The following is a 9,511-nucleotide window of genomic DNA, read 5'->3' on the forward strand; positions in this document are numbered from 1 at the left end:
ACTTTGTTTAATATGAGTTTAATTCTGTTCATAGTGTTGTGACTGATTGGGAAAATAATATTAATATTATTTTTTTATGGAAGTAAAATAATGCCAAATGTTTTTGAAACAAAAAAGCCTGCTTAATTACACTACTTGAAAAAAATAGGCATTACATTAACCATGCTTGCATTATCATGCATTGTATTTTTTAGGGCTTGCATGTTTATGGGCTGAAATTCAGCATGGTTGAATATTTAAGCTGTGAATATTTCAATTCAAAACATTTCAAACACATTTTCATTATTAAAAATTAAATAATCCATATTCACCTTTCACTTCCAAAATATTCAAACTGTTAAAAATACAACATGTTTACAACTACTAATGCAATAGCAAGTAGTGCAATTCAACAGGCTTTTTTTGTTTCAAAAACATTTGGCATTATTTTACTTCCATAATTTTTCAGCTTTTCCCCTTTCACTGTCTGTGTGTGATAATCTGAGATTTGGGTTGTTTGTTATTAACTGATATTAAATGTGTAGTGAGTGTAATGATTATTTCTGCTGGTTCTGTATCAGCTGTCCATTGTGTGAAAGTGACCTTTCATGTGCTTTTGATTTTGTAAAGTGACTTTGAGCATCAGATAGAAGCTATATTATCATGTTTGATAATGAATTAATATAGATTATGTTGTTAGTTTTCTTATGAAAAGATGTGACAGACGTAATATCTCATACTGCATATGTGACTGTTTGTGTGTTTTATTTTAGGCCTATTTATGCTGAAGATTTGCTATTAGATGACAGTCCATCAGACTTATCATCATCATCTGATGGCAGTCCATCAGACTTAGCATCATCATCTGATGGTGAATAAGGATCCACTACAGAGACTCACAGTCAACAGAATCAACAAAGACTGAAGATACAGTGACTTCACTGTTATAAATTAAGACTTCATTTAGATTTCAATGATCCTCTGACAGACCTGATGAGGCAGCAGTGAAACACCTTTTATTTCACAGCAAATTACAATCTACAATTACAGATGGCAGACAGCGTGTGTGGAGTCGTGTGGGTGAGCAGTTTGCTGACCGGCGGTGGGGTTATGGTATGCATAGTTATGGTTATGGCAAAAGAGAAGTGCTTATTAACACATATTTAGACAGATTTGTGAACAATATTTGAGAGAAAAGCCTTTTGTGTACATAGAAAAATATAGCGTTAATAATTTTGTTCAGTGTATTTTGACTTCTTTTCTCGAAATTGAATGACTTTATTCTCAAAATTGAATGACTTTATTCTCAACATTTTATTTTGACTTTTTTTCTCGAAACACGATTTTGAACTCATAACATTTTCAGAATAAAGTCTTGTTTTGAGAAAAAACTCGTTACATTTCGAGAAAAAAGTCACAATATAATGTTGAGAATAAAAATTAAATTTTCTGAATAAAGTCGTTTCGAGAAGAAACTCGTTAAATTTCGAGAAAAAAAGTCAAAATAAAATGTTGAGAATAAAGTCGTGTTTCAAGAAAAAAAATCTAAATAAAATGTTGAGAATAAAGTCGTTAAATTTTGAGAATAAAGTTGTTTTTTGAGAAAAGTCAAAATAAAATGTTGAGAATGAAATTTTCTGAATATTCTCAACATTTTGACTTTTTTTCTCGAAACAACAAATTTATTTTTAAAATATAATGAGTTAATTCTCAACATTTTATTTCATTTAAAAAAAAAAAAAAGTTTAATCTTGCATTATAATGACATTAATCTCAAGATAGTTTTATTTTTTTATTATTGCTTGGCCCTAATCTTTTTCAATAATTAACAGATGAGACCTTATTGTAAAGTGTTACTGAAATATTATTAATAAGTCTCCAGTTTGAGTGTTTTCTAGAGTAATTTAGTGCTGAACAGTAGTTTTTGATGGTCTGTATGGAGACACACTTTTGTGTAGATATCGTACAGGGCTGCGTTTGCCAAAAGCATCGTAAGCCTAAGTTGATCGTAAAAACGATCGTATGACTGATCTTAATATTACGGTCTGTTTCCCAAAAGCATCGTAGCTTAAAGGGGGGGTGAAATGCTCATTTTCACTCAATCTCCTGTTAATCTTGAGTACCTATAGAGTAGTATTGCATCCTTCATATCTCCAAAAAGTCTTTAGTTTTATTATATTTATAAAAGAAAGATAGGCTGTACAGAGTCTTTCCGGAAAAAAACGAGCGTCTGGAGGCGGGCCGTGTGGGCGGTGTGCTAAAGCTAGCAGCTATGCTTACCCACCGAGCTAACAACAACACACAGACATTTGAAGCAGTTTTACTCACCGCCTGCGACCGCGAGCCTTTATCATTGTGACTGCTCCATCCTTAAGCATTAGACGATCTGCAAATCCGTCGATCTGGGCTTTGTTTATAAAACAATCATCGTCGAAATGCAGGGAACAAACAGTCTTACACAGCTCCATTGATGATGCTCTGAAAAAACAAACTCCATCCACTGGTCCCTTAACGCTGGGTTCTTTGGGAATCTGTGCAGGGTTGTCTTGCCCTGGCAACCAAAAACCCACTTCTTTGGTGACATTGACTTCCCAAATTAAGCCGAGCAGAGCGCTTTGATGGCGTACTGCTTTCGCTCTCTTCTCTCTCTGGTCTACGAGTGCGCCCGCGCCCGCGGTCTTCCGGCAGAAGTGCCCTTAGGACCCATATAAGGAAATTCCGCCCCAACTGACGTTACACAGACCCATAATCGAAAAAAACTTTCCGAAACTTGTGACAAACCGGAAGGACAATTTTTGGCACAGAAATACTCCTTCAAACGTACAATTTAATTTTTGAAACTTTGTCCATGTTTAGCATGGGAATCCAACTCTTTAACAGTGTAAAAAACTCAGTATGCATGAAATAGCATTTCACCCCCCCTTTAAGTAGCACTTGAAAATCTTTGTAGAGCTACAAGTGCTCTGGAGTAATTGTACATCCCAAGTGCATCGTAAGAAGACAGAGTTATGAGGACACCTGCAGGACAACTGGCAGATTACACCTTTAACTTTATTCAAATGCAATGTGATTATAATATAAGGTTTTGATTGTACTTTATTGTACACTTTATTACTCTTTTTTTTGTTGTTGGTTAAATTAATGTACAAATTAAATAATTAAAAAGGTCAGAAAACAAAACAAATTTTTTTTTTTTTTCACAATTTTGCATTTATAATTTTAATCAAAATTAAATGAATGAACAAAAAAATAAGTGAAAGAAATCCTTTTTAAATCTGTTAAAAATTACATCTTTGTTTCGCTCTATCTCCTCTAAAAGGACATTAATTTCAACTTTTTGAAAGGTATCTTTTCTTGTTTTTTTGTTTTTGTTTTTTTGTTCAGCCATTTTGTCAGTGCCTCCGCCTGTAGGTGCTTTATATAGACTTGTCTTGATTGCTAATCCACAACAGATGACAATTATTTGGTTAAACGTTCAGAATACGATTCCATATAAGGTTATGTTTCAGCACTTCGCGAATGGACAGCGATTCTTAAGTAGCACGTAGAGCGCGTTCTCGCGTGTTCATGTTAAGTTCATTTTTGGGAAACGCTTGTGGAATTGCTGCGAGTGTTCGTAACCTTGCACGTAGAAAGCGCTCTTAAGAGCTAATATACATCGGGAAACCCAGCCCAGGTTGATTGTGTCTTTTGCATACATGAAGTTGAGGATTATGAATGAAAATATAAATAACTACTGTTCATTTAAATAAATGTCTTCAAATACTCCGTTGGTGTAGCAGTCAAAATAATTTAAACACACGTACGTCATTCATGTGATTTTTATTCAGTGCTGTGTAACAATACTAGCTCAAAGGGGAAATATTAATAATAATCCATAATTATTAATTATGATTAATTATTAATATTTGGGTCAGTTAATTAGATTAACTTTGAGGTAAGCTAATTAATATTACAATCAATTAATCAATTCCAATGAACTCTTTGATTATTCATTTATTCTAAGAAAAGTGTATCTTTCATCGTCACTGAAAAATAATTATTCCTTAGCATGTACAGAAATTAGAGCATACTGTAACAAAATCAAAATCGTAAAAGGGACTTTGTATGCAAACAGAGGATCAGAAATCAAATTCATAATTGTGCACAAACATAATTAACACTAAACAAACATAAATACATTCATACATCCATACATACATGCATAGGTAAAGGGGTGAGTGATGTGGAACCGGAAACAGGAAATAGAACTATGGAGCAAGATCTATTTCAGTATGAAAAGAACCATAAGCTTATCTTCAGAGCAATCTCATCAAAGAATACTTGCATGGCAGTTGCAATCGTGGACAATTCTTGAAGTGGTTGAAGATTTAATTCGTTGATGGGTCTGTGGCATTGAAGAAGAGCATGGTGGCTTCGAGCACATGGCTGTTGTGAGTCGAAGCCTGCTGCCCTGGCCTGCTGAGGGCACGCTGGACAGCGCGGCGTGCAGAGAAGACCAGGAGTGGATCGTTGCGTCAGTGATGGTAAAGTTGCAGTTGTTTTCTGGATTGAAGAAAAGTCTGACTCCCTTCTGGGAATATGAAAGCATGTCAGGCATTGCTCAGGCCTGTTGGGCCCAGAGAGCTGGGGCCCAGTGGTGGTGGGGGGGGACCCAGCTCCCTGCTGTTACCCCTCCCCCAGTAACAGCAGAAACTGCGTTGTTGTCAGATGAGAAGCGCTGAGAAGAGAGGGCGGTCACTGTGGTCAGTCTCTAATAAAGCCTGAGAATGGCCACCCCTCTCTGGGTTTGCTGTACCAATGAGAAGGGTGGACTGTCTGGCGGGAGTTTCCTCTGTGGTGAAGATTTATGCTATCTCAAATCTGCCTTACCTCTTTTCTGTTAATTAATACTCAGATAGATATAACAAATCCACACTGCATTCTAAGAGAAGGTGATGTACATCAAAGCATGAGTCATCAAATGAGGATTAATTAGATAGGAGACATGAAACAGGTAAAGTTACATTGACCGTTGGTTGTATAATGAAATACATACCATGGTGTATACATAATAGGACACAAAACATCACACTCATTCACACAATTTCTGGGGTGCACGTTCATTTCTAGCTCAGATCGTCTCTGATTAATGCAGTGAAGTCTGCATGGAAGATTGTTTCTTCCTATTGTCTCTCTCTTGCACATGCGGCCACATACCAATGAAATTTAATTCTGTATCAAAAATTATAAGGAAACACCAGTACTTTGTTTAGGCTTGGTTTGTAGGGAATTTCAAACCTGCGTACATATATTCAAACGCACATAACTATAGAACCAATTCTTAATACGCATGTGAACGCCATCAGCGTTTCTCACAGGTTCGCGTTTAAAGTCTGTGTAGAAAGAATTGTGTCGTCTTAGCGGCCCCTAATTTAATAACAAATGATTGTTGCGACGGAAGCGAATCAATCATAACTAACCTTAGCTGGAAAATAACTTTACTAAAGAACTGCTATAAAGCCAAAACAATCTCTGTTACCATAAATTATACGTTTATCTCTGTAAAGCTGCTTTGAAACAATCTACATTGTTAAAAGCGCTATATAAATGAAGATGACTTGACTTGACTTGATCTTTCGATCGTAAAAACTGTCTGTGTTCCCTGTAACAAGACACCGTCCTGCCAGTGTGTTAGCCTCATTTGGGATGTTAGTTTTTGGTGAAGGTTTCACAGTGAGTTTGCTGGATTATTCATTAAATGAATAATTTGTGTGTGTCCGATTGGTCCAGACGCTACAGCTGTAAAAATAAATATTTCAAACATTTTAAAGTCATTCTGAGCACCAGTGTATGAACACACACATACACACACACACACACACACACTCACACACACTCAATTCAAATAAGATCCATTATACCTTTAAAATCTGTAATATTCATTTAACTGTTCACATCTCACCTTCACTATCATGAAAAAACACAAAATTATTATAATAAAAGTCAAAGGTAACATGTTTAATAGGGTCTCATTAGTTAATGCATTAACAAACAAGCAATATTCACATTTGCATTTAGTAACCATTGCTCATGTTAGTTAATCAAAATGTTCATGTTAGTTCATAGAGCTTTAATGTTAACAGATACAACTGTTGATCATAGAAATGTTAATAAATACAGTGAAAGTATTGTTTGATTCATGTTAACTAATGAAACCTTATTGTAAAGTGTTATCAGGCCACATTACACCAAACAATAAACTGGTTCTTGGAATGTCGAGAATAATAATAATTAAGGATTGTTAATTATATAATTAAGGAATTCTGGTTAATATCTGAGGTAGAAGAAGCTGTAGTTCATTAGAAACATTTCTCAGCACGTAATAAAACATCTTCATGTGATAAAAGTGACAAATACCATGAAACAGTTTTTTTTGATCTGCTTGTTTATCTTCATTCATTTGAATCTTAATCACTGATGTGAACATATTCTGAATGACAAAACCTGTTCCAAACAAATCAAACAAACATCAGAAAACAAAAATGATATTCTACATAATTAAAACTAGGAACATGGAGGTTCTCTGCATCGGGACATAATTTTTTAATGACAATTTAGCACATTTTATGGCAATTATGAAATTCATTTTTTTTTATATATTTACAAATATTCAAAATGTAAAAAAAATATATATATATATATATATATATATATATATATATATATATATATATATATATATATATATATCCTCCATTTATGTCTTAGCTGAAGCCCTGGGAGGTAGTTCTGGACAAAGCGTTTCCAGAAATGATCACTGATCACCTGACTATGTTTCCATCTGCTGTTGGAAAGGGCATCATGAGGGCCGTATACTGCCTGTGGTAATGCAGCGTCACGCCGCCCCATTAGCAGCAGGTTTGGCGTGATGGGGTCCGGGTCACCACATCAGAGGAGGCATATCCGAGTGGTTTAGAATTAAGGAGCCCTTCAACTTCTATGAGAGCTGTTAGGAGCACTTCCTCTGCCACAACTTGGTCTTTCAGGATGCCTTGCAGAGCTGACTTAACAGATCGGATTTCCCTCTCCCAGGTTCCCCCGAAATGAGGAGAGTATGGTGGGTTGAAGTGGAAGTTGATAGTCTGCTTAGCCAATTGCTGCTGCAACTTTGGTGCCATGCTCTCAAAGGCGCTCTGTAGTTCTTTATGGCCGCCCCTGAAATTGGTTCCCCGGTCGGACCACAGCTCGTATGGCTTCCCCCGGCGTGCAATAAACCTGCATAATGACATTAAGAAAGAGTCAGTATCAAGGCTAGGGATGAGATCTAAGTGGACGCATCTAGTGGTGAGGCATTTATAGATGATTCCCCAGCGTTTCTCTCTCCTACGCCCAATCTTAATCAGGTATGGTCCGAAACAGTCTACGCCTGTAGACCAGAAGGGCGGTTTGTAGAGTCTCAGCCGAGATGAGGGAAGGTCAGCCATCTTTGGTGTGGAGGGTGAGGCACGCCATCTCCTGCAGTCCACACACTGATGTTTCTTAATGGCCTGGCGACCTCTGAGAATCCAGTAGGTGCGGCGTAACTCTGCATAGAGTCTCTCTGCACCAAGGTGAAACAGCTGAACATCATAGTGCTTTATGATGAGCTGAGTCAGAGGGTGATCAGGTGATAACACAACTGGGTGGATGCTGTCAGGGTCTACATCTGCAGCTTGACGCAGGCGGCCTCCCACTCTGACTAGTCCACTGAGGCTGTCATACTCAAGGGAAAGGGCGCTGAGACGACTGCTCGGGCGAACAGGGTTACCTGCTTGTAAGGCTTGGACCTCCTCTAGGAAGCTGTCCTTCTGCGCAAATTGAAGCAGCTGGGTCTCTGCCTCCAGGCGCTCACTTACAGTGTAGGAGGTGGTAGCCGCCCCCTGCAGGGATTGGTGAGTAGCCAGAATCAAATCATCTAAAGATGTGTACTGTGCTGGATCTGGCAGACTTGGTGATACATTTGTAAGGCCACAGAAGGCGGTCTTTCTGAGTTCTTCACTGCCACATTCTGGGAACTCTGTCGGGGGCTCCGGCCAGGTGTCAGGAGTCTGTGTGAGAAAGTGTGGGCCCTGTGACCATCGGCTGGAGACCGTGAGCTCTGACAGTGGTTTCCCTCTTGTGATGTCATCGGCTGGATTATCATCAGAGTTCACATACCCCCACTGTTCCGGAGAGGTCAGCTCCTGTATCTCACAGATCCGAGTCCCCACAAAAACTTTGTACCTGCAGGAGCTGGACTGGATACACTGAAGCACTGTAGTGGAATCTGTCCACAGGTAAACTGAGTGAAGGGGTAGTGAGAGCTCAGTTTGGAGTACCTTGGCTAGTTGGGCTCCAGTGAGCGCAGAACACAGCTCCAGTCGGGGTATCGACACCTGCTTGCGGGGCGCTACTCTAGAGCGTGCCATGATGAAGGAGTAGGAGATGTGAGCCTGCTGCTCTATGACTCTGAGATAGGCCACAGCTCCATACGCCTTCTCTGAGGCGTCACAGAAGATGTGGGCCTCATATGTTGCACTGTTGCTTTCGTGAGGAGGAGCGTAACATCGGTGGATGGTGATATACTGGAGATAAGACAGTTCCTTTTCCCATTCAAGCCAGGACTGAAGCAGGTTTCCTTCTATGGGCTCATCCCATCCTCTCTCTGTGCTCCACAGGGCCTGCACAATGAGCTTTGCTCTTGTAGTGTAGGGGCAGATATAACCCAATGGGTCATACTGACTGGCCAGTACTTTGTACACATTGCGCAGCGTCACAGTTGTGTAGGTTACAGGGCGGTGCTTGTATCCCAGGACATCAGTAGTGCAGTGCCAGCTGAGACCCAGTGTTGACTCCTGGGGATCAAGGCTTTTAAGGTTTAGCCACAGTTCACAGCTATCTGACCTGGTCGTACCTGGCAGATGAGCGACCACCTCAGGGATGTTGCTAGCCCACTGTCGTATCTCAAATCCACCTTGGATAAGCAGCTCTCTCATTCGGTCAATGAGCAACTTGGCCTCTTGTGGGTCAAAAAGTGACTGCAGGCAGTTGGCCAAGTAGAAGGCTGTGTGGACAGAGTCGTAAATGTCTTTATAGGTGTCTCTGTGCTCCCTTACGTGACTCTGAAGGGCAAAGGTAGCACAGCAGGGGCTACACGTTGTCCCAAAAGGCAGTACTCTCCACTCATATACATCTGGGGGCCTCTGTTTCACAGTCTCTCCATAAGAACCGAAGCAGGGGGCAGTCTTCAGGGAGCAGGCGGATCTGGTGAAACATAGCTTTTATGTCTCCGCTCACTGCTACAGGATACTGGCAGAAACGCAGGAGTACACCCAGCAGTGTAGGCCCCAGGGGAGGTCCTGGTAAGAGGTAGTGGTTAAGAATGGTCCCCTGGAACTCAAAGGAACAGTTAAAGACCACCCGAGCTTTGTTGTTGTGATGTACAATGTGGTGTGGTACATACCAAGATTCAGCAGAGCTATGAATCTCTTCGGGAGTCAGCTTTACAACATAACCAGAACTATCAACCTCT

General features: G+C 39.6%; 1 protein-coding gene across 1 annotated transcript in view; it reads left to right on the plus strand.

Moving 5' to 3' along the window:
• Window positions 1-5,234, plus strand: part of LOC311091365 (NACHT, LRR and PYD domains-containing protein 3-like) — a 40,953-nt gene extending 35,719 nt beyond the window's left edge. The window contains exon 10 of the mRNA XM_084127292.1: window positions 753-5,234. Coding sequence (XP_083983418.1) covers window positions 753-858 — 106 coding nt within the window. The 3' untranslated portion in view covers window positions 859-5,234. The remainder of the gene's footprint in view (window positions 1-752) is intronic.
• Window positions 5,235-9,511: the final 4,277 nt, after the last annotated feature.

The sequence above is a fragment of the Abramis brama genome (genome assembly GCF_963993115.1).
Source record: "Abramis brama genome assembly, chromosome: 10".
Lineage (NCBI taxonomy): Eukaryota > Metazoa > Chordata > Actinopteri > Cypriniformes > Leuciscidae > Abramis > Abramis brama.